At 42.2% G+C, this 25,318-nt stretch overlaps 2 protein-coding genes across 3 annotated transcripts in view; one reads left to right on the forward strand and one right to left on the reverse strand.

Annotated features, from left to right (window-relative positions):
- firrm (fignl1 interacting regulator of recombination and mitosis) lies at positions 1-20,918 on the forward strand. 2 transcript variants are annotated; one of them, XM_085397181.1, is made up of 25 exons: positions 1-157; positions 523-633; positions 834-873; positions 954-1,042; positions 1,230-1,334; positions 1,476-1,616; positions 3,264-3,426; positions 3,546-3,630; positions 3,747-3,885; positions 5,567-5,656; positions 5,764-5,828; positions 5,932-6,080; positions 6,508-6,637; positions 7,107-7,293; positions 16,536-16,618; positions 16,766-16,817; positions 17,292-17,381; positions 17,868-18,053; positions 18,515-18,634; positions 18,715-18,810; positions 18,898-19,011; positions 19,269-19,373; positions 19,472-19,552; positions 19,631-19,777; positions 20,266-20,918. In XM_085397181.1, exons 2-25 carry the CDS (start codon positions 538-540, stop codon positions 20,479-20,481), a joined length of 2,769 nt encoding a protein of 922 aa, XP_085253307.1. In that variant the 5' UTR covers positions 1-157; positions 523-537; the 3' UTR covers positions 20,482-20,918. The 2 variants fall into 2 exon arrangements, with proteins under 2 accessions (XP_085253307.1, XP_085253308.1); XM_085397182.1 differs by lacking the exons at positions 1-157; positions 523-633 and adding an exon at positions 665-771 and having other exon boundaries at positions 849-873.
- Positions 20,879-25,318, reverse strand: part of scyl3 (SCY1-like, kinase-like 3) — a 10,440-nt gene continuing 6,000 nt past the window's right edge. The window contains exons 12-14 of the mRNA XM_085397183.1: positions 24,920-25,069; positions 24,025-24,827; positions 20,879-21,298 (exon numbers count right to left, since the gene is read on the reverse strand). Coding sequence (XP_085253309.1) covers positions 21,239-21,298; positions 24,025-24,827; positions 24,920-25,069 — 1,013 coding nt within the window. The 3' untranslated portion in view covers positions 20,879-21,238. The remainder of the gene's footprint in view (positions 21,299-24,024; positions 24,828-24,919; positions 25,070-25,318) is intronic.

Below are 25,318 nucleotides of genomic sequence, written 5' to 3' on the forward strand. Positions count from 1 at the left end.
CTACGGCGCGCGCTATCTTTAGTGTCACGCAGATTGAGTTACCGATCCGCTTGGTCGTTTCAGTCGTTAAAAACGTAAAATGACAACAATTCAAGACTTCTAGGAACGCTGGTGTGAATTTTTAACCTCTTAAAGAGAAGCTGGACTTGTATCTGCGGTAGGATGCCATACGTATTAACCATCGAAAACATTACCTGTTTCCGTTAGCAAAACATGTCAGTAAACAGACAAGCTAGCTGACGCTTTGCACTCAGTGAATTTATAACGCTAGCTTGTTGTACAAAAGTACTGGTAACGTTGTCTTTGCAGGCAAGCCTGTCTGCATGACATTTAAGATATTTATAATACAATTAGGCAAAGCAGAGTAACTGAAGTAGGGAAAGTTGTCTATTTGTAACTGATCAGAATGGATATAAAAGGAATTTCCTTGAATAGCTAATTGGTAAGAGGGCTTGGGAGTCATTTTCAGTGACTGAGTCAGTGATAACTTGGATGTAAAAAAATCTGTTCCCTGGACCGCAGTGCACGTCTTTCATCATGTCCCAGACCAACACTTCTCTCTTGGACGAGGTGGTGCAGTGGAGTCAGGAAACCTGTCGCCAGGAACTCAAGTCTGTCCTGCCAAAGCTCACTATATCCTCTCTAATGTTTGTTGTTTCATCCAAGTTTCAGCGTTGTAAGCTTATGGTTCATAGTGTCACCTGTCTCCATTACAACACTGGAAAAATAACCAAAAATAACATTAATCCTGTAGCTGAAATGATAAAATAGGTAGGTCGGCATTATATTGGAAATCACCCTGTAATGCATTTTTTCCCCTTAACTGTGTTCACTCTTTGCATTGTCAGTCTGACAGCTGGGATGATCACATACGTGAGTTTCCTAATTACACACTTAATAATTACAAACTTTGGTATGACTTGCTGTTTAAGTATAATATGACACCATTACAGGTATATTGAAGATAATTACAGACATGTTCCTCCCTCATATTGGTTTGCCAGACTTGGAGGATGAATGCTTCTCCAAGATCTTACCAAAGGTATCCTGATAATTGCATAATATGTGAATACCATCTATGGCATTTGTTAAAAAAGTGCTCTTTTATTATCAGATTGTTGATACAAGTAACTATTTTCTTTTGAATAACTGCTTTATTTCCATATTTTTTCCTTAAAAATTTATTTTTTTAATCTTTTTGAAAAAAAATAAATCTCAAATGTTTTCAGGCTGTGACGATGTTTGACAGCATGATGAAAGAAATCATGGACCAAGTCGGTGGACTTTCAAGTCAAAACACTGAACTTTGTGCCTTACTGAGGAATATACTGCAGGTATTGCAACACACTGCATTTGAAAATGGTACAGTGGAACCCATACAACTTTTTACATGCCATATAATTTGCATTGCTCTAAATTTTCTCCCAAATTAAACCCTGGATTATATTGTGACAAGAGTCTGTTCTCTTTTTCAGGCAATGATGCAGATAATTGATGCGCTATCCACTTGTGTGCGTCATGTTGGCTCATTGGAGGAAGCCCCTGACCTGGATTCTATCCGCTCGCTACCAGCTTGTATCCTAAAAATTCTGAAAGAAACATTTCAGCACTGCAAGGTCAGAATATTTAGTTTGCTGGTAGCTGTTATCTTTATAAATCAGGTGTTCTGTGAAGTCACTGCATGTGTTTTAGTTTTATAACATTAATATTAATAACCAAGCTGACTATGTTTTAGTGGCTGCTGAGAATGTACTAAGTGGTTAATTACAGAAATGTTTATATTACAGTTATACACAGCTAAATGCTGACGCTAATCTGAGAAGTGCAATTAGGATTTTTAATATTTGTTTCAAACACAAAAGCTGTCAAATTTAAGTGGTTGAAAATAATTCTAAAGAACATTCTTAAGTTTTTCCTCATCTTGTTTACACCAAATGTGTCATCAGTGCAAGAAATTGACTGAAAACAGATTTGAAAAGCATCCCATCATACTGCAGCAAGAAATATAACCACTTAGCAATAGGGGTGGGTTTTGATGATCGATTTATCTATTAAAATTGATTCTGGATTGGATAACGTGATATCGATTCATTAAAATCCTGAATTGATTTTTAAATATAAATTTATTTTGCCCGAAATGCCAGAATCTCAGGTTAAACCTCACAAAATTTCTACAACCACCAAACAGCTTAAACAGTAAATGAGAGCAGGTACACGGATTCTGCACAAAGACGTAAACACAAAACGCGGACCCAACGCATCCGAATTTGTGAGATGTCGCTTTTCTCACCCGACGGCACTTACACGGACACGCCGTCGGGGCTGAAAGCCGACAGCTCACTGATTTTGAAGCGTCGGTGGGCTCTTTGTGTTTACGTCTTTTTTGCGCTCGATTCTGAAGCTGCAGGTTTTTATCTCTCTTCAAATAATATTGACTGAACCAGCAGCCAAAGACGATCCAAACTACGCTTCACATAAACATCGTCACAAATTTCCTCTTACTTTTGCTGCTTTGCTTCCACCACGATAAAATCACACTTCATGTAGATCTCTGTCTCTTTCGCTCTCTCAGGAACAGTTTCCCATCTAAAAATCTCTGTTTTTCACATTATTCGCTTACTTATTACCCACCAGTCTATGGTGTCTGCCGCTGTTTTTTGTTGTTGTTTTTTTTTTACTTACTTCCGACAAGAAAGCCTCATTTCTGCTGTTCAATACTGAACAAATGTAAACTTTTTAAAATTATGCAAAATTGCAAAATGCTTAGCTGTGTCTCTAATCAAGCCTCTGTAACTTTGCTCTGCTTCACTTCATTTTTGACTGCACAATATTTTTAAGGTCATCTGCTATAAAAACCCAGACCAGGAAAACCGCCTTCATGTTTTTCTGTGTTTTATCCTCAGTTACTTTGACACTAAGGAATCTGCTGTGATGCTCACACCTTTGATAAAGTCTCACAAGTGTCAGCTTCCTTTTTATAGATATAAAAATATCGATGTGTACTGATAAGTGATCAGAATTATAATATTTCTGACTGAGGCAAAATTTCCCCAATTTGAATCGAATCGTCGATCGAATCGATTCGGGACCTTGTGAATCGGAATTGAATCGATTTTGGAAATCAGTGACGATACCCAGCCCTACTTAGCAATGCAAAAGAACACAAAAGGAGTTACAGTTAATTTTAAATTGATTTATACCCCTAAAGAGCTTTATCTGAAGAAAACAGAATTGATCAAGCATATTCTGTCTGTTGTCCACAGGACAGTGAGGTGGTCTACTGTGGCCGTCTGTCCCTTGTGGCTGACTTGCTCCAGGGATTATTCAAGGAGGCTTATTCGCTTCAAAAGGGTCTTTTAGAGCTGCTGGATAAGATCTGCCTTGACAACAGCGCCTCAGATGAGGACGTCTCCGATATTGTTACAGGTGTGTTCAGTTGTCTGTGCAGGTAAACATCACTATGTGTTTCATATTTTCTCACTTTCTGTGCTCTTGAATCTTAATGCAATCTTCAGTTCATTTGACATATTTTTCATCTTTGTCAGTGATTCATAGTCTGCTGGATATCTGCTCTGTTATCTCCAACCTGGATGTAGCATTGCATGCAAACACGTGGAAGTTCCTCATCAAGTTAGTGCAATCAGTGTCATTAAACTTTACAGTTAACTCAATGAATTTTTAGTTTTAAGAGTTGGGCAAGTTTATTGGTTGTTATAACTATTTGAACGGGCTGTTATTTTGTTCAGAACGAGTCTGAAGTACCAGTCATTGGTTGAGGAGCATCTACATCACAGTGAAATCAGCAACAGCCTTGTTGACAACCTGCTGACATCCTTCCACAACTGTGTGGAGCTGGCTGAACAGATTAAACATGCTGGCCTACAGGTAGAAAACCTCTAATTATAAACATATGTATATTGCAATTAGAGCTGGGCGATAGAACGATAACGATATGTATCGCGATATAACTTTTACTCGATAGAGAAATTAAGCTATCGCGATAGACCTCGCCGCTCTTGTCCTCAAAAAAAAAAAAAAAAAAAAAAAAAGGTCAGCCAATCCAAATTAAGTAGCGCAGAGCCGAACCAATCACAGCCACAGCGTCACGTCGCGTGACTTGTTACGTATAGCACAAGTGCCAAGCCGCACGTGTGTTTGTTTGGGAAGCAGCCAGCGCGTAATGGAGGAAATGAGTGTGCCGACTAGAAAAATCAACCGAGCGTGACCGAAGAGAAAACAGATGATGGTTCCAACGCCGGAGAGATTGTCAAACGGAAGAGCCATAGAAGTTCCGTAGTGTGAAGGTATTTCGGCTATTTCAAGTCTGACAAAAAACAGAGTAGCGTGCACTGTAAACTGTGCCGAAAGCAAGTCTGGAAATACAATAAACTGGTGCATGCGTCACACTGTGCGCCACGTTATTGTTTCGGTGAAATGAATTTCTACAATACTGTTACTGTTAATTCTACTCTCTGCAGTGTTTAAATGCTTACATATACACACAGTTACTGTCCCTCCACACATACGACTGGGTTCTGCTTCTATGCCCCAGCTTTGTTTACTTTTTCCCACCGAGGCTTCTAGACTTCTGATTGGCCAGCATTTCGGCACGGTTAGGAATCTAGCGCCACCTGCTGCTTTGGCATGTTCATAGCAGCGTTTTCCTTCATTTCTACCTTTATGTGTGGACGGGATTATTTTTTAAAACGAAAACGGAAAATCTCCGTTTTCAAAAATACCCGTGTACGTGTGGACGTAGCCTCAGTCTCTGACTGGAAGCGCTAATTCGTCATTCGGCTTTTGTCAGACTAAAGTAACTGTTAAAACTGTTTGAAAAGCTCAGCTATACAACAAGGAGAGATTGAGAATTTCCTTTTAGTTCTCAGTTTATTTGATATTGACAAAAGTTAGTCAGTTTTGTCTGTTCTTCTGTAAAACAAACTAAGATTTATTTTTAGAATTAATATTTTGTTTCTAAGTGGAATTGACAATTTAGTCTGTTTTGTTTGTTCTATTTTGAAACTTAAACGCTTTAGCGGCTGCCTTTTGTGTAGTTTGCAATATTTGCCTTTATTTATCTGAAAAAGTCTCATGTTCCTTAAGTACATCTACCCTGTTGAACTTATTATGGGAAATAAATATTTAAATAAAAACAAGCTGCTGATTATTTCACATTTTACTTGTGAGCAACGGCACATTTAAATCTTACAAATATAGTTATTTGGCTTATATCGTGATAGATATCGTTATCGACTGAAATGAAAAAAACATATCGTGATATGAAAAAATCTCATATCGCCCAGCTCTAATTGCAATTCTCTCTCTCTTTCTCTTTCTCTGTTTACCTCTAAAATAATGTCAGTTTGTATTATATGCAAAGATTGCAGCTCAGCATATTTGTGTCTTTAGTGACTTGATGCCAACTGGGGTCACAGCAATGACAGAGCAAATGCTGAGTGTTTCCTGTGCTGTAACCCTTTGTACTTAAAGAAGGACTTCGGCTTCTTTATAAAAGTGTAGGGTCACCCCGGGGACCTTTTGTATTGATGCTGTTCTCTTTTTATAGGAGGCCACGCAAAGTCCAGAATACAAGCTGTTCCAAAAAAGTGCAAAGATGTGCAGATTTTTTGCTAACACTTTGATTCATTACATAAAGGTAGTTAAAATTATGATTTATTTCAGGTGTTTTTTACAGCATAAAAACGTTGGGCTGTCTTGTATCTTATCTCTAAAACACATTTCTTCTTTTTATCCTTTTAACAGGAGTTCAAACTTTTTCTAACAAAATCTTGTAGCTGCTTCCACCAGCTCTACCTCCAGATCACGAGGTATCGGTTGTTTACATGTCATTTAAAAAAATAAATGGATACAAGTCACAGTTTTTAGTTTATGTTTAATACTGATTATAACAATGTGGCTGGTGTCTTTCAGTAAATTCCCTCCCAGCTTGTGCACTCCAGAACTGCCCATAGCTTTGTCTCAGGAGCTAAATGCAGCAGCTCTTGTTCCCATGGATGCCTTCCTGCTTCAGCTGTTGCCTTTAAGACCTTTTGCTGAAGCTGTCCTCCAGCAAGACCTGCGTAAGTGAAAGGTTTATCTTCTTGGACATTTTCATGATACAGTAGTGACTTTTTAAACTCAACAATTACAGTTTGTGCACTAATGACATTCCACTGGCATATGACACATAGTATGCTGCTCAAAAAAGGTCGTAGGAACACTTTTTAATCACGTTATACCATCAGGTCACTTACATTTCTGTGATATTGATATGGTCAGTTAAGAAGTGAATTGTTGAATCAGTTTCAGCTGATTTGATGTTAATGAAATTAACAGAGGTGCGCAGAAACAGACTTCATGAGGGTGGCGTGAGGGCCCAATGTCACCACGGTTGCTTTCAAAACTTTAACTGAAAGCTGACCTTTGTTACATTTGTATTTTGTTGTGATGTCGCTATAATGTTTGTAGATGCTGACTGTTAGAGATTGTACAAAATACTGTCTGCAGGTTTAAGTCCTGAACATGAACTTCCGCACTGTCTGTTGCTGGTGAGCGTCATGGGACAGCTGGCCGGCCAACCTGAGGAGGTGCTGCAGCTTTGGTATGCAGGGAATCAGTTTTCAGAAGAAAATATCAGGTAATGGTTTTAATATGGTAATAATGGTTTTAATGGTAATAATGGTTTTAGATGATTTAATGAACAGTAAAAACTTTAAAACACTTGTTTTATTGAAGGACTTATTAGTAAAATTTACTGGCTTTATGAGTTATTAATATTGATCTATTATTGACTTGTTTGGTTCACAAAGTTAATTGTACTTTTCATGTTTTCACAGTGCAATTAAATGCAACTCCAGTGTAGCTGAATAATTATGAATATCAATTTAGCCTTTACGGTTTTACTATCAATTTATTTTTAATATGCAGTAATGTTATAATAATTACATCCCACATGGAGCAATCTCTTTTAAGCTGTTAGGAACAAACAGTATTAGTTAGCAGCCTTGGAAAAGGTCACATTTATGTGTGCTGAATTTAAAGTAGAAAATAGCTTCTTTTGTTGTGTAGTGTTTTTATGTTCTTCAGTGTGTCATCTTTGTTCCTAGGCTTCCTCTCTACCAGGCCATCTTTACTAGTTTCCGGCGTTGCTATACTGAGCGTAAGGTCCCAGTGCTGTTGCCTGGGGTGATGTTGAAGGGTCAGGCACAAGTCCAAGTCACTCTGCATCAACACATCTGTGTGCACCTCTGTGCCAGTGTGGCTTGGCTTCCACCTGAATACTTCCGTGTACTGGTGAGGTCAACACAACAACACACACTGTTTTAAGCAATACTAGCAGAATGGCTCTTATACTGTTCCACTTAATGCATAAGGGACACTTTAAAACTGTTAATCTGATGTAATGTTTCATTTGTTGTAGACTGTAAATGTGAAGACCACAAGGTAGCATACAGTCATGGGAAAATAAATTACATTATTTGTTAATATGGTGTGACATATCAGGAAGTAATAATAATAATAATTAAAAGCTAGTACTTAACAGGTTTAAAAATGAAATACCTGAGATGAACAGCACGTGACATTACACCACAGCCGTGCAGTCTGGCAAAGCAAACCCAACTCATCACTCCTTCACTTGTGCCTGACAGCTGGTGTGAAGTGAGAGTGCTGTGATGCTGTGTTTGGTTTTTACAAAATGTGGTGCTTTCCATTATGATCAAACATCTCCATTTGGTTTGGCTTGTCTGTCCAATGCACAGTTTTTCAGAAGTCTTATGATTTGTTCAGGTGCCGTTTTCCAAACCGAAGCCATACTGCAATGTTCTTTTAAGAGAGACACTTTCTCAATATTAAACAAACTTGCTTAGTACATACTTGTTCAGCTCTTTTGTAACTGTATTTCTGTGAACTTTAAAATGTAACGTGCCGACTGAGGTTTGAAGAGTTAATTGAATGTAAATTCTGTGTTCTCCAGTAGTCCACAGCACAGCACCGTCTTCCTGTATTTACTTTTGTTGCTCCCGCCCCAGATACATCTGGCCAATGAGCGGTGGGAACATTCTCATGTGGTTTGTAGTGATGCATTTTGGTTCGTGTGTGTGCGTGTGCGTGTGTGTGTGCGTGTGTGTGTGTGTGAACAAAACAAACCACAGGTAATAAGACATTCTAAGGACCAAAATTATGTTTGCTATGCACTGATATATAGAACCTTAGAATTGACAGATGATACCATGATTGTGTCATTTTAATCTCCATCCGGTAGTCCTGGGAATAAATCAAACCCAGCCTCTGCCAAGGAGTGAAATATGTTATTTATAATAATAATAATGGATTGCATTTATATAGCGCTTTTCAAGGTACCCAAAGCGCTTTACAATTCCATTATTCATTCACTCTCACACACTGGTGGAGGCAAGCTACAGTTGTAGCCACAGCTGCCCTGGGACACAACGACCAGGACAGAGAGCCCGGGCATCGAACCGGCGACCTTCCGGTTACAGATGTGCTTCCCAACCTCCTGCACCACGGTTTATACAAGCTGCTTCTGTCAAAATATCAACATGTTTAATACAAACAGAACTTACTTGAACTGTGGGTGCAGTACTCGCAAACAACAAGGACGTTATTAGCTTGGTCAAGAAGAAAGATTTCAGAAAGTATCCAATCAGGACAAAGCCTCACTTGAACCTAAGCCTCACTTGACCCCAGACCATACACAACAATTTCTAAATGGGTGATTGTGCCAAGTATTTATATTTAAACATACTAACAATAATATACAGCAATAGATCTACTTTTACAGTACACATAAAAAATAAAGTAAAATAGAATAAATTGCCAAATAAAAGGATTCGTATTTAAACTAATTTTTATTCTAAAACATATGTGATCATAAGCTCTTTATATTAATCACTGTTAAAGACTGAAAATACATTATTAGTGTACAAAAGGGTTAGGGTTGTGTATGGGATTTCCTATGCCCCCTGAATGCACCATCGGGGTGCATGTCCGCAACTTTAGTTCAGAGACAAACGGCAGCCAAACAACGGACAGTGTGTGCGTTCATAAGACCGTAAGTTAATGTTTTACTTCACTCAGTTATGTTGGTGTTCAGCCATGAGTGTATTTGATGACTTACCAGCAGTTTCTGCTTCTGTTTAAGTGACGTTATGTACAAGTGGCAGTTCGCTAGCATAACAGATTTGTTTGCTAATTAGCTTCTAGGAGAGAGATTCGTTGTTATCGTGTTGTTGATTCTGTGCTCCGTGTAACAGATGATAAACCAATGTACAGTTGCCTTCAGTGCATAGTTGTATGCGGTGTGTTAATGCATAATGTCTGACTTTAAGTTTATGTAACCAGGCTGAAGTATAATGTCAGCTTATTTAGCTATATACTGTACTTGAGTACACCTCAGTTGTATCTTTATGTTTATTATGTAATCTGATTCCTAATTGATTGTATTATTATGCTTTGTCTGCAGAAACCACACATACACACACACTCTATCTCGCCCAGCTGCGGGCACATTCTCAATTGAAAATACAAAGAATGACAACTTTATTCCTGGACTCTGCCTGTTTGTTCCTCTCACATCTGAACATTTGCAAGTGTCCTGACCCGACACTCTGAAGTGATTGCTGCCAGCTCAGATTTCTTTAACCCTTCTGAACATTTGGTCCTTCGAGCCGGATGTGAGCAACTGCTTCAGCCTTATATGTTCAGAATGGAAGGCCGATACCCATACAGAGAGTCTGACCGTCCGCACAGACATAGCAAGCTGCCATCATACCTCCAGAACTATGAAGTGGATGACCTCACTAAGAACCGACTCTCACATGATGATCAGGGCAAGCATTCTACTCATCCTGAAATTCTCCAATATATTCATCATATGAAAGAGGAACACAATCAACTCCGACTAGATGTGCAACGCCTGACAGAATTGATCTCTAGCTCACCTGTACTAGCTCCACAGCATGCCACATCACGGTCTGAGGATGGGACGTCAACCACACCTGCCCACACTAGTAAGCTGGTGCCAATCAAAGGTCAGAAGAGCCCACATCAGCCTGAAAGTGCTCCACAGGTGCCATTTGGGGATGAGTCTCAACATCCAAAGGACAGCCAGCATGGCCTGATTGAGGAGCTCACCCACAGTCTAAATGACGCAGATCTTGACAGGGAGCGCAGCGCACAGTCACCATCACCTTCAGTCGACTCATGCCCTGAATCTCAAGATTTTCTTTCACCAATGACACCAGGTGAGAGGCCCTCTCCACTTCCAGCGTCAGCAGCAAGGGGACGATCACCATATCATGCAGAACAAAGAAGGGTTGATGAGGTGTATGCTCGTCGCCACAGGAACTGCAGTCAGCCTGCCACTCCTCCTAGATTGCCAAAGCTAGGGGCTTGCTATGAAGATGATCCATACTACAGAGAAGATGACAGGTATCCTACCCCTGGTCACCCAAGCTGCCCTGACAGTCACTATCGTTCTCTTTACGGATATGGGTATCAGGATTCGAGTTATCCGTACAGGCGCTGTGGTAACTATCCAGATGACCGCCGACAGTGTCCAACCGATCGCCTGCAACCAGGTGGGTGCCCTCAGACACCACTCTCTCTCGGCAGAGCCCAACCGATAGACTTATCGCGGACCTCAACCAACGATCCCCGACCTTGTGCACGAGGACCCACGTGAGTTTGCAAGATTAAAGTTAGCTCTAGATAACATACTTCCACTTGATGCTCCTGAACACTTCAAGTTCCAAATCTTGACAGATCACCTTAAGTGTGAAGATGCACTACTTGTAGCTGACTCATACAGTAACAGTCCATTCCCATTTGCTGACACCATGAGAGCACTTACAGAAATGTATGGGCAACCTCAACATCTGGCCTTAAAAAGGATTACCAAACTGATGGATGGACCCAACATTAGGAGTGGTGACATCAGAGCCTTCAAGTCTTTTGCACTACAAGTCCGTGCGCTAGTCGGTATGTTACACCAGTTGGGAGAACAAGGTCGGACAGAGTTGAGGTGTGGCTCACACGTATCTCGCCTCTTAGCTAAGCTACCTTATGACCTAAGAGCAAATTTCCAGAGATTTGTCAATCCCATCAACACTCCTATACCAACACTGCTTCATCTTGCTGAATGGCTTGAGTATGAGGTGCGTGTCCAGGTGATTGGAGACCAATATTGCAGCCACTCTGACAGGGAGAGGCAAGTTTCACGAAAGGAAAGACGTCCTGAGCATAAGTTTCAGAAGGTTGCCACCATTCTCCATGGTAGTGAGCCCAGGAGAAAGATGGAAGGTGACATGTCAGCGGCACAAGAAAGGCCCAAGAAGTACTGTCCATTCTGTAATACAGTGCAGCATTACCTGAATCAGTGCAGTAACTTCAAACTCTTGTCGAAGGAGCAGAAGACAGAGTGGATCAAGGTGAATAAGAGGTGCTGGCGATGCGCCCGTGATCATCAAGCAGCTAAGTGTAACCTCAAAGCCAAGTGTAAACCATGTGGGCGCCGACATCTTGAAGTTCTTCATGATGTCAATACCAGCCCAGATGCTACAGCCTCTGATTCAACCAGTGCACCAGAGGAAAGCACATGCTTAGTAAGTTCCACCTCTGAGACACTGTACGTAGACCGGCAAACCAATAGCAGTCAGGTGTTACTCAAGCTAAGTCGTGTCATCATTAGGAGCAGTACAAAGATGGTTGAAACCTATGCTATACTGGATGATGGATCAGAGCGTACCATACTTCTGCACGAAGCGGCTGATTGCTTGGGGCTGCACGGGGAAGCAGAGGACCTAGCACTCCGCACTGTCCGTCAAGATAGCTGTACCATCCATGGTGCTGCTGTGTCATTCTCCATTTCTCCTGCCTCACAGCCGAACAAGTCCTTCCAGATCCACCGAGCCTTCACAGCAAAGGAACTTGGCCTAGCACGCCATAGTTACCCGATAAGAGCATTACAGGAGCGGTACCGTCACCTTAAGCACCTGCCACTGCCAGACATAAAGGAAGTACAGCCCCTTCTGCTTATTGGGTCAGATAATCCACATCTTCTCACTCCTGTGGAGCCAGTACGTCTAGGTCCTCCAGGTGGACCTGCAGCTGTGCACACCCGACTTGGATGGACTTTACAGGGTCCATCGAGATTCCTACGTCAGCGGCTAACCCCACAGCAGTGTCTCTTCACCTCTGGGGCCTCACCAGAAGCTGAGCTCTTCAGCCATGTGGGAGAGACTCTGGAAGATGGATACCTTGCCATACCGGAGTGAGCGGCTCATTACTAGGTCCCGACAAGACGCTGAGGCCATTCAGAGACTTGAGGAAAGGACAATGCGAGTAACAATTGATGGAGTAAATCGCTACGCCACCCCACTACTGTGGAAGAAGAATCTTCCCCCTCTTCGTGCTACACCAGAGGCAGTTTTGGCCCAGCTTCGTGGTACAGAGAAACGACTTGCCAGAGAACCACAGAAGGCAGCTGCCTACTCTCGGGAAATCCAAAAACTGCTGCAGGCTGGCTTCGTCACAGCTGTTGCACCGGAAGAGGCCGCAGTGAGTAACTGTTCGTGGTTTATCCCCCATCACATGGTGCACCACAACGGGAAGGACAGGATAGTGTTCAACTGTTCCTTCACCTACAAGGGTCAGAGCCTGAACGACTGCCTTCTTCTAGGGCCTACACTGGGAGCTAGCCTGTTGGGAGTCCTTCTCAGGTTCAGGGAACACCCAGTCGCCTTCAGCAGTGACATAAAGGGGATGTTCCATCAGGTCCGTCTGCTAGATGAGGACAAACCCTTTCTCTGTTTCCTGTGGCAAGACATGAAGGTAGACGAAAAACCCACCATCTACCAATGGCAGGTGCTTCCCTTTGGGACTACATGCAGTCCGTGCTGCGCCACCTTTGCACTTCAAGATCATGTCCAGAAACACACTGAGCCAGGAGAGGATGCTCGTCTGTCCATAGAACGTAATTTCTATGTTGACAACTGTTTGCAGAGCCTCCCATCAGAAGGCCAAGCCAAGGAGTTGGTGGATCGCCTGCAGTCTCTCCTCTTGGAGGGTGGATTTGAACTACGACAATGGGCTAGCAATGTCCACACGGTCATCAGCCACCTACCAGTTGAATCCCAGTCAGAGGGTAGCGTTCTCTGGCTCTCCCAGGAGTCAGCCGATCCGCAAGAGCGCACTCTAGGACTCGTATGGCACTGTAAGACTGATGCACTCCGGTACAAGCATCAGCAGAGTGTCAGTTCAGAGCCAACAATGCGCAACATTTATCGGCTGCTCGCCCAGCAGTATGATCCTCTCGGGTTTCTTATTCCATATACAACCAGGGCAAAGGTCATCGTGCAACACCTCTGGGACAAGAAAAGAGGATGGGATGATCCTCACTTACCTGAGAATCTGCTCCACGCCTGGCGTTTGTGGGAAAGTGAACTCAGCCAGCTCTCACAGATAACGCTGCCGAGATGCTACACTGACTCACGCTCGGATTGTAGTCACAGCCATCGGAGCCTTCATGTGTTCTGTGATGCCTCTGAGCGTGCCTATGGGTCTGTGGCATATCTACGCACCGACCAAGGAGAAGAAAAGGTCCAGGTGGCTTTCTTGGCTGCGAGGTCGAGAGTTGCACCCAAGAAGCAACTCTCAATTCCAAGGCTAGAGTTGTGTGGAGCCCTTACAGGAGCACAGCTGGCTTCTGTTCTGAAGAAAGAACTGACCCTTGACATCCAAGATGTGGTGTTCTGGACAGACTCGACTACAGTGCTTAACTGGCTCCATTCAGATTCATGCAGATATAAAGTCTTTGTGGGAACCAGAGTTGCAGAGGTACAAGAACTCTCTGCGGCAGCATCTTGGCGGTACGTGGACTCAGGAACCAATCCAGCAGACGATATCACAAGAGGGAAAACTGTGGCTCAGCTTGCTGGTGCGAATCGTGGAGCCGGGGGCCACCATTTCTTCAGCTGCCACCCAGCCTTTGGCCACAAGCACCGGTGGGAGAAGCTAAGGAGGAAGTGGAGGAGCTGAAGAAGCCAGTGTTCTGTGGTCTGCTTACTGGATCCGCTAGTCCAGCGATACCTGACATCAAACAGTTCAGCACATATGAGGAACTCCTGAAAGCCACTGCTCGAGTGATGCACGGGGCGGCTAATGACACCAGTCACCCTGATGCTGATGACTTTAAAAGGGCAGAGCTGGCCCTGCTTAGACATTCTCAGATGGAGAGCTTCCCGAGAGAATTCACATTACTTAAATCAGAGAAGCTGATTCCATCCAGTAGCAGGCTAATTACCCTCGCTCCTGAGTATGACAAGGCTTCTGACTTGATTAGAGTTGGAGGTCGACTCCGCAGATGCGAAGGCCTGAGCCCTGAGGTACTACACCCTGTACTTCTAGAGCCTGCTCACCCAGTTACGAAGCTTCTAATCCAGCGATGTGACAATAAGCTCAACCACCCGGGAGCTGAACGTGTTTTCGCTGAGTTGCGCCGGAAATACTGGATCTTAAGGAGGAGAGAAGCAGTCAGAAGACATCAGCATTACTGTCCCGAATGCAAGAAGTGGAGAGGTCAACCAGAGGTCCCGAAAATGGCAGATTTGCCACCCTCAAGTTTGAGGCTCTTCCGACCTGCTTTCTATTCGACTGGAATGGACTGCTTCGGCCCTATGCTCATTAAAGTGGGTCGGCGCACAGAAAAGAGGTGGGGCATCCTTTTCAAGTGTCTTACTACTCGAGCAGTTCACCTGGATCTGCTGGTAAACATGGATGTTGACTCCTTCTTGATGTCACTCAGACGGTTCATAGCCCGTAGAGGGAAGCCGTTTGAACTCCGTTCGGACCAGGGTACTAACTTTCGAGGTGCAAGTAAGGAACTACAAGAAGCATTCATCGCCCTAACGCCAGATCTTAGACAGCAACTGGCAGCAGAACAGATCCGATTCTGTTTCAATCCCCCTAGTGCTCCACACTTTGGAGGGTCTTGGGAGAGAGAGGTGCGATCTGTGAAAACCGCTCTGCGCACCACGTTGGGAGCGCAGATAGTGTCAGAGGAAGTGCTGAGGACTGTCCTGCTTGAGGTGGAGAGTATACTCAACTCCAGGCCTTTGGGTTATGTTTCTTCAGACATCGCAGACCCAGATCCCATCACGCCCTACTCTTTGTTGATGGGGCGGCCAGATTGCTCTCTACCCCAAGTGTTCTATCCAGAATCCGAGCTGCTCAGTCGTAAGAGATGGAGACACACTCAAGTCCTGGCTGACCAATTCTGGAAGCACTTCATACGGCATTTTATGCCCACCTTGCAACCACGGCAGAAATGGCACAAGGACACAGACAACATTGCAGTTGGATCTGTGGTTCTCATTGTTGATCAGCAGACCCCACGAGCACTCTGGCAAGTAGGAACTGTGAAAACTATCCTACCGGGGGCCGATGATCGTGTCAGAGCTGCAGTCGTTCGAGTAAAGGACCGAACTTACACTCGCCCGGTGGCCCGGCTCATCAGGTTGCCTGTTCTACCCCAGGATTCTGCTTAGGTGCAGAGGACATTCCATCAAGGTCAAATTTGTACACCAAATTTGGGGGCGGCTGTACAAAAGGGTTAGGGTTGTGTATGGGATTTCCTATGCCCCCTGAATGCACCATCGGGGTGCATGTCCGCAACTTTAGTTCAGAGACAAACGGCAGCCAAACAACGGACAGTGTGTGCGTTCATAAGACCGTAAGTTAATGTTTTACTTCACTCAGTTATGTTGGTGTTCAGCCATGAGTGTATTTGATGACTTACCAGCAGTTTCTGCTTCTGTTTAAGTGACGTTATGTACAAGTGGCAGTTCGCTAGCATAACAGATTTGTTTGCTAATTAGCTTCTAGGAGAGAGATTCGTTGTTATCGTGTTGTTGATTCTGTGCTCCGTGTAACAGATGATAAACCAATGTACAGTTGCCTTCAGTGCATAGTTGTATGCGGTGTGTTAATGCATAATGTCTGACTTTAAGTTTATGTAACCAGGCTGAAGTATAATGTCAGCTTATTTAGCTATATACTGTACTTGAGTACACCTCAGTTGTATCTTTATGTTTATTATGTAATCTGATTCCTAATTGATTGTATTATTATGCTTTGTCTGCAGAAACCACACATACACACACACTCTATCTCGCCCAGCTGCGGGCACATTCTCAATTGAAAATACAAAGAATGACAACTTTATTCCTGGACTCTGCCTGTTTGTTCCCCTCACATCTGAACATTTGCAAGTGTCCTGACCCGACACTCTGAAGTGATTGCTGCCAGCTCAGATTTCTTTAACCCTTCTGAACAATTAGGTTGTGTGTAATCTCGTGGTGACCATTAGCAGTGTGTCACTGCAGGATTTCCCTTGTTATTCTTTCGTGTTTCTGTGATAGCTCAATATTATGCGTGTTTTTTGTTTTTGTTTTTTCAATTTTCCCACCCTTCTCCGGTTTATCTGACTTCCCCTCTTCTTTATTTCGTCTTCTCAGGAATATTGCTTGGTTGAAGCTGTACTTCAGGCTGATACTCAAACAGCTGTGTTGGCAGCAGATGTTTGGTGCTTTACAGCACGGTGAGAATGAAGAGTAATGTTACTTTTTGGGTTTTTTTGTTTTGCTATGAGGGACCTTTAGACTAATTTCAGATATTGCTTGTGAAGATTTTGTTTATTAATTGAATCAAATGCTTTTTTTTTTGTCTTTTAAATCTGTGCTGACAGGTATGGGACAGCAGAGCTTTGCCTACATCATGTCCTCCTTATTGCTCAACTGGTATGTAGAGACCGGCAAAATGCACAACGCACAAACATATTGATTTGAAAGTGAGACGTCACAGCAGACAGTACTTCACAACATTTTGAAACTAATGAAATAGATTGGAGCTGATAATAATAACAATTATTAATTAATTCAATCATAATAATTCATGTGTCACTTTCAGTAGTGCACAGATCTAAATGCAGTTGCGGTAAAGGAAAAGAACACACAAGATTAGGAGTGTAATCCTACATCTGAAGCTTGCCTTCATTAGTTTGGAGAGTCTCTAAAATACTTTAACTATGGCCCGACAGCCCCTCTCAGTCTTTGTCTCATGCATCACAAAAAATAACGTCTCAGTTGTTTAAACAGGCAGATTGTCAGATTAAGCTGGACGTCACAGGCTAACCTTTCTCTTACCTGTTTGTTTTGGTGCTTTCACTCAGCTGTTCATCACCCCTCCCTGCTGCTCCCCTTCTTCTCTTTCAGGTGAAAGCATGTGCCACCGATTGTTACCAGTCATCACATCTGGGCACGCTGCTAAAACGCATGGTTTTTCTAATGACGCCGAACCATCAGGTTAGAATCCCCAGGAGCAGTGGGGAAAGATTTCAGGGAAATATGAATTATGCTAGAGAGTCAGCCCACACTGTATTAAAGTAAATCACACAAAGGCTTTCGCTTAATTTACAAATAATGAAATACATGGATTCATATTTAAACATTAAAATGGTTGAAAAGCTGGTGTTTTTTCTTATTGGGGCCAATTAGAGGCAAAGACAAACATGTAAAATGCTGGACAGCAGAGCAGCACTGATGCGTTACCGGAGTGATGAGCAACATTCTCACATATGAGTTTGTAATTGAAGTCCCACATTCAGTCGAATTAAGATGTAGTCCCTGTGTACAAGTGAATCCTTGTACCATCCATATAATTTGGAGTAGAGTGCCATTTTCTGGGTTTAGATGATGCTTAAGAAATCAATAGAAACAACTTCAATGAATAAAAAAATAATCTTAATAAATAATGTCTTCTCCCATAATCTTATGTATTTATTTTCACAGATGGAACTGGTGTCACATTTTCCACCCTCTGAGATGGAAAACCTTCGAGTTTGGCACCATGTTCTCCTCAGAGCTCTTTCTCAGGACATCTGCCGGCAAGTAGTGACAGAAATCACTGGTTTAACTCAAAAAGTGCTGGCTGACTGGCAGAATGGAGGATACAAACTGGGACAAGTCGACAAAGTGGTAAGGACAACCTTAGCAGTGGGATGTAATGGGAGTCTTGCACCCCATCGCTGAATCTTTTTAGCATGGTTTTATCAAGTGAAGGCCTTTTATTGTTTGTGCAAAGGACAAAACAAAAGTCAAAAATAAACTTGCACTCATTCATCCTTATTATTATAGCCTTGCATGCAACAAAGACAGAGTTATTTGATGTACAAACATTAAGGCTGCAGCCTCGTTTGTACTTGTGCCGTGACGATGGCAGCTTGACTATAAATATCAGCAATAAATGATGTTTGGACTGTGATAACCTTTTTCCTGCAATAGACTGTTTCCATTGTTGGCCTATGAACTCAGAGCTTCCAGTGAGTAATAGTTACGCAGCTGAGATTAACACAGAATGGTTAATGGTTGTTTTTATTACTGATCAGTCCATGAAAACATAATCTTGTGTGAATTTACAAAGTTCCTCCTGTTACCAGAATGCAGTGCTGATGTCTCTCCTATCGGTGGTTCGAGGCCAGTCCTCTCCCGAAGAGCCGTGTGTGTTGTCTTCTGTGAGGATGGTCACACAGCTCTGGTTACGAATGAGTCCAGACCAGGTAGCAAACAGTACACGCACAAACAGGTGGAGTAAATGAGAAGATGCAAGACCAGTAAACTGTAACCTGCCATGCTGTAGTTGCAGACCCACCCTGTGCTCCAGTGGACGCTGCAGCTTCTCTTGTCACTGTCGGCCATTTTAGTGAAGCACATTGAACCTCACGTGATTTGTCAGGTGCGTTGTTGGCCATCACGTTAACATTTAAAGAGGGCAGAATAAATTTATTGATGTGTGCGTCTCTGTGTGTGTGTGTTATCCCAGGCTCTGGTGTGTCTGGATGCTGTGGTTTCTCAGAAGTGTGCAGATTGGTTACTGCTGGCTGCTTTGGAGTTTCTCTGCTCTCTGGGGAAGATTTTTGTCCCTCCTGACAGCCAGGTGATAAAAGACTTTTTACAAATGATGATTTTAATTTTGGTTTACTTGTCTTTCTATTGTCTTCTTTAGCCTACTGCTGTTGCTTATAGTTGCTCCTAAAGCTGTGAGCCTGCAAGATAGATAGATACACACATTTTGTTGTATAAAGGAAAGTTCGTGATAAGAAGCAAATGATAATAACCATTTTTAATTTCTTAAAATAAAAATAATAGAAACAAATTAAGCATTTTCTCAGTTATGACCCGTTTTGGTTCCAGAGTCAAATTCTTCCGAGGCTGAGTGGCCTGTTTGGAGTCCTTTTGGCTGACGAGTCTTGGCTGTTGCACCAGCACACCCTGGAGGCCTTTTCTCAATTTGCAGAGGTATTAATTTATAAGTCTAACATAATTTTCATATTACATTAAATTCATACACTGTTGAAGCTTAAACGTAACCTTGATATATCCTTCTGACGTCAAAGAATACAAACCACGAAGAAGTAATCTCTCAGAGTTTGAGTGTCGAAGAAACCAAAACCAAAGTGGTTAATTATCTTAGCAAGGTAAGGGAAATCTATTATTTGTTCATGAACATTATATAAAAACGAAGCATGGTGAAGTCGTCATTTCTTTTGCTGCAGACGGTGAATGCGCAGGAAGGCAATGAGTTACGGCTGGAGAGGCTCAAACATGAGACACAACACATCAAGCAACACAATGAGAAGCTGGAGTGTAGCAAAGAAAAGCCTTTCAGCAAACCACCTTCTGAAGTTGTTCCAGACTCAGAGGTTAGTTTAATCAACTTGAAATGTATTCAGTGTTTCTGAATATGCATGTTCATGCACAGTCTTGTCTCACATACACGTTTCATATTAGTAGTAGCCGGCTTATATTAATTTAAAGCTACCAGAGCATAAGGAGACAGTGCACATTGCACAAAAGCAGCCTGGATTCTCATATTTTATTAGATGTCAAAGATGATCAGAATCACTTTTATTTTGCTAAGCATAAAAAACCAAATACTTTGTTTAGCAGTAAAAGATTTGAGTGAACGCATCCAACTTCAATGTGACTGTTTGATTGGAAGTCAGCTTTGTCAGATATTCATAAATATGGTAGTGGGTAAGATTTGTGTTTTTGATATTTTTATCACAAGATTTTGCTCCAGGTTCAAACTGTGTCCTATGAAGTACTATAGACCATGAATCATGTTATATAAATAACAGTTTAATTAACAAGACCTTTATCTTTTTCTTTAACTATTCATCCCTCTCAGCCATGCCCTAAGAGAGCTCGACAGGAGAACAGCGCAGAGCAGGAATACAGCCGCTATATCCAGACAGCTGAGAGTGCTTTAAAAGCCCTTCAGGCTCTCACTGATGGTAAAACTAACAGTAGTGCACCACCTCCACAGTGGCTGGACTCCAGACTACAGGAGCTCCAGACTCTCCTAACCCACATCACTACAGTCAGACCCAGCAGCTCGAGATAGTTTTTCATCTCAGGGTGTTTTCTTTCTGTATGGAAAACCCACAAAGTCCCCACAACTTTTGCTGCTATTGAAAATGGTTTCTCTCTCTTTTTAAAAAAAATGTTAATCTTTGTTCTTTTTTTTTTTATTAAACCCGTTTCTGAAACTTGAAGCATTTCATTTCTTTTAGATATAGTGTCGATCGTCTTTCCTGGGTGGGTCGCTGTACTGTAAAACAAAACAGTAAACACATTTGATACAGTAAGTTTTACTTTATTTCACCATCAACCCAAAAGCTACTAATAAATTATGCAATTCTGATTTCACATTCATTCAAAGTGCAAGCCTTCAGTTAATCAAACTGACTCTTTTTGGGAAGACCCAGTATCTCCGAAACGTTTCTTTATGCCACTAGTGAAAATAACCCATAAAAAAAAAAAAAAAGCAAAAAAAAAGCAGAGCAGAGCAGATGAAACAGGATTACATTCACCTCTGATTGGCAAATTATAAATGGCTTATTTTGTCCAAGTCTAGCACCATCTGATGAAGAGCTGATCGTTCCAGTTTAAAAGCAAGTTCTCATAATTAAAAATGACAAAATCAACATAACATAAAAAGCCTTAGCCCATCCCTGGCATTACCATCCCTACTGCATCATGTTAAATGAGAAACTACTTCCAGTTTACTGGTCTGTTGGCACTCCAGATGTGGTGCATGGGTTTCAGTTTTCCAGTGGTCAAGTCTTTTACTGCAGATGGAAGTAATGGATCAAACGTAATCACCAGGCGTTATCCTCCCAGTTCAGGTCATCTTCATCTCCCCAGCCATCTGGTTCAGTCTTTGAGAGAAAAGAAGTAAAGGAAAAGGTGCAATCATCCACTGGGAAAAATATTTACAATAGTGGGAAATTCTTAATTCTCATTGATTGTCATTGACGGTCACTTTTTACCCCTCAGCTGTTAAAGGCTAATGGGCTACTGTCCCCACAGTGGGCAGGTGGCATGGGCACCCATGTTTGTGAATGTGACAATGAGGTGACAGGATTTTCAAATTCATACAGTAGGTGCATCTACTAAAAATCTTGAAAAAAGGTAATCTCAGTGACCTTAAATTCAAGGTCAGAGGTCAGTTTTTCTGAAAATCATTTTGGATTTTGAATTTTATACTGTATGTGCATCAACTGGCAAGCTGAGAGGTAACACTTGTGGCCGTCAGTATTTTTAAAGTTAGACATGTAGGTTCTTCAAAATCATGGCAGCTGTGTTAAATGGTTACAGGTTGCAGTAATTTCCAAAGTTATACACAGAAGTGTAACTGTCAAAAGAATTTCAAGTCATGTTGGAACCTACCGTCACTAGATAATTCAAAGTAAAATTTGTTAGTGTAAAAAACAAAACATCTAGTTGTAAATGGATGGATTCTTATACAGCGCTTTTCTACTCTCCCAGAGTACTCATACAACATGCCTCATTCACCCCCACTCAGACAAGCACTTCCTTCTTTAAGTGCAATCTAAGCATTCGCACACATTCACACTCCGATGGATGCATCGGAGAGCAACTCGGGGTTATTATCTTGCCCAAGGATACTTGGCATGCAGACTGGGGAAGGATTGAACCACCAACCCTTCCAGGCAGTAGCTGATCTGCTCTACCACCTGAGCCACAGCCACCCCAAGCCTAACGAGCCTGTGTTTTCAGGCTTGTTACAGTCTGCATATCTAAAAGTTCTACAAACCAACAAGGCCTCCAAAAACAGTAAAATGAAGAAACAGAGTCATACCTTATAACTGATTGTACACAGATGGTGCTTCACATACAGCGGGTAAAATAAGTGTTGAATACGTCGCCAATTTTCTAACTAAATATATTTCTGAAGGTGCTACTGACATGAAATTCTCACCAGTTATCGATAACAACTCATCCAATCCATACTGAGAAATGACAGGGAAGTATTGAAGTATTGAACAGGCTTGCTTAAATGTATTGAATACTTCGCACGTGATTTTGGTCCATTCTTCCACACAAACATTCTTCCAGGTTCTTTAGGCCCCTTCTATGAACTCTGAGCTTTAGTTCTTAGTCGCTTTTATTGTCATTTTAACCATGGACAGTCGTACAGTACAGAGTGAAACGAGGCAACATTCCTCCGAGACCCTGGTGCTACATATGACATAACAGATGGCAAGGGAATAGAAAGCACAAAAACAGCATCATTTCCATAGATTTTCAAGGGGATTCACATCAGGTGACTGGCTGGGACATTCTAGCAGCTTTATTTTCTTTCTCTGAAACCAGTTGAGTTTCCTTGACTGTCTTTGGGATCATTGTCTTGCTGGACACATTCATTTCATCTTCATCATCCTGGCAGATGGCAGCAGGTTTTTATCTCAGTGCATTTTCCCATTCATACTTCCTTCAGTTACACAAACCTGCCCATGCTGTATGCTAAAAAACAGCCCCACACCATGACGCTCCCATCTCCAAACTTCACTTTTGACATGATATGCAACACCTTTTGTCTTCCAAACATGGCCAGAATATATTCTCCTATTATTTCCCAGGCTTGTCTAAATATTGTTCAGCAAACTTTAAATTTGCTTCAACATGCTTTTTCTTCAGAAATGAGATTATGGCGTGGTGAGTGTGCATACAGTCCACGGTGGTCGAGTACAATACTTGTTTTCTTATAAACAATTGTTCCCGCAATCCGATATCAGGGCAAAGCATGTAATAGACGCACTGGCCATTTCACGCTTTGCTCTCCAAAACGTGAAATGTACACGCATGTACAAATTGAAGCTTCTGCAGTAAAAGCAGAGGGAGATATTTTATTTCAAGCCAGCATGGAAATAACCACGGGAAAGTGTTTAAACAGACATTAACACATTTGCATATACTTACACATACACACATTAGGCGCCTAGCTTAATTGATTCTGACAATTAAGGACCTTGAATGTACTACTACATTTTTTTGCTCATTACCAACTTTGTAACTTTAAATATATTATATCCCCCTGCTGGTAATGCAACTTCTGCACACGTGTCCATTTCATTGTTTGGAGAGGCAAAGTGAGAAATGAACATGATGGACCGGCGCGCCTATAACACGTTTTGGGGTGATACTGAGTGGTATCTGCTAATTCCATGTTTTTCTGTAGCTCTACACAAGCGGTCCTTGGCTCTTGGAAAACTCTACTGATAATTATTTTCAGTCCGCTGTCTGAAATCGTGTGGGGAGCACCCTGTTGTGTGCCTTCTTTTCTTCATATCAGCAATACTTTTTCCCTGTCTCATTATTTTACGGAGATCTATGGTTTGATTTCTTTGCGTGTGTGGACTGGACAGGTTGTCATTGACATCTGGTGAGAATTTCATCTTAACAGCACCTTTAGAAATATATTTACTTAGGAAACTGGTGACATGTTCAATACTTATTTTACCAGCATTAAGTATAACATAATCAAGATTTCAGAAATCAGGGTAATCCCAGGCAGCTAGGCAGCTGTGATTGAGAACCAATATATTAAAGTATATAAAACATCCTTTCACCAGACACTCACCTCAGTCAGGTCAACTGCTGCAAACTTGGCAGTGAATGTTAAAGTATCGATGGATGAATCGACCTGCAGAGGTTTAGTGTTATCAGAAGATGCTGTGGACAGTTCTGCTTCACGCTTGCCAGTCTCTTGTAGTGACAGCACTGCTGGAGATGACAACTTGATGTCCGGCACCATGTCTGCAAACAAATCCAGCTCTGGGTCTTGCTGTACCTTTGTCTTCACCCTTATAGTAAACTCCTCCCCCAGACCTACTGAACTACTTTTTTGTGGCACTGTAGGTTTGGACTGGGGGTTTAAGCGGTTATGTGATTTCTGAGAGTTCCTTTTCTCTTGAGCCCAGCTATTGTCCCATAAGGAAGTGGCCTCTGTCTTTGTTGACTGCCGCAGTGTTGAGCTCAACTTAAGGGGTTTAGAGGAACCCAGTCTCAGTGGTTCAGGACCATGTTTCGAAGATGGGGAAGCAGCGCCCCCTTTGGGTGGTGCAGGGATGACTGAGTCTGATAAAGGAGCTGTGGGGGAGAGATCCCAGGTAGGTTCAGTGTCCTCAAAGTCATCCCACGGCTCCTCATCTGTGTTCTGATGTGTGATTGCCAGGCTGCTAACTGGATCTACGCCCTTTGAGGCCTGTATGTGGATCTGGACCGAATGCCCATCTCTATTCTCACTATCAGGGTCACTCCAGTCAGGCCAGTCTTCCACAGTGCCTTCTAGTCTGTCAGTCTGCTCTGGGCTAGAAGAAAGTTGGTCCATCTCACTGTCCTGATGAAAGCCATTCAAAGGCAGAGACATCTTTCTACTAACATCTGGAATATACAAAAAATAAAAATAATATGCAATGGACCTTAAATAAATGAACAAATTCATTTGAATTAATATTATGAAGGGAGTTTCTTACCCGATACTGGCTTGATAACCCTTGGTGTCTTGCTACCCGTGTGACCGAGGACTAAGCCTTCAGTCCCTGATGGTCTAGGGAATAAATTCAGCACTTTGGAGGGTTGGGCCATCTGAGGGTGGAAACTTCCAACTATATGGACAGGTGAGGCTAAAGAATAAAAGTAAAGTAAGATGAGAGTAGCTCACTTGACTGTAGTTCTTAAAGGATTACTAGAGTGACATTTCAATTTCCAAATCCAGATTTTCTAGTTTGAACTGGTAGTCTGACTAAACTAGTAATCCTCTTTGGACGAGACAATAATGCTCACGGCACGCTAGGACCCATTTACTACTACACACTGCTGCAGGAATGCTTCCAGCATATAAAATGTTCTTGTAATGGTTCCTGGTTGATTTT

The sequence above is a fragment of the Rhamphochromis longiceps genome, linkage group LG23, assembly GCF_057381845.1.
Source record: "Rhamphochromis longiceps isolate RC_006_pf linkage group LG23, R_longiceps_female_GT1.1, whole genome shotgun sequence".
Classification (NCBI taxonomy): Eukaryota; Metazoa; Chordata; class Actinopteri; order Cichliformes; family Cichlidae; genus Rhamphochromis; species Rhamphochromis longiceps.

Bases quoted from the DNA above. Each gene is read 5' to 3' on its own strand.
- firrm (XM_085397181.1), top strand. From the start codon at position 538: ATGTCCCAGACCAACACTTCTCTCTTGGACGAGGTGGTGCAGTGGAGT. The intron at 16,619-16,765 runs GTGAGAATGAAG...CTGTGCTGACAG, and splicing joins GTTTGGTGCTTTACAGCACG to GTATGGGACAGCAGAGCTTT. The intron at 16,818-17,291 runs GTATGTAGAGAC...CTTCTCTTTCAG, and splicing joins TCCTCCTTATTGCTCAACTG to GTGAAAGCATGTGCCACCGA.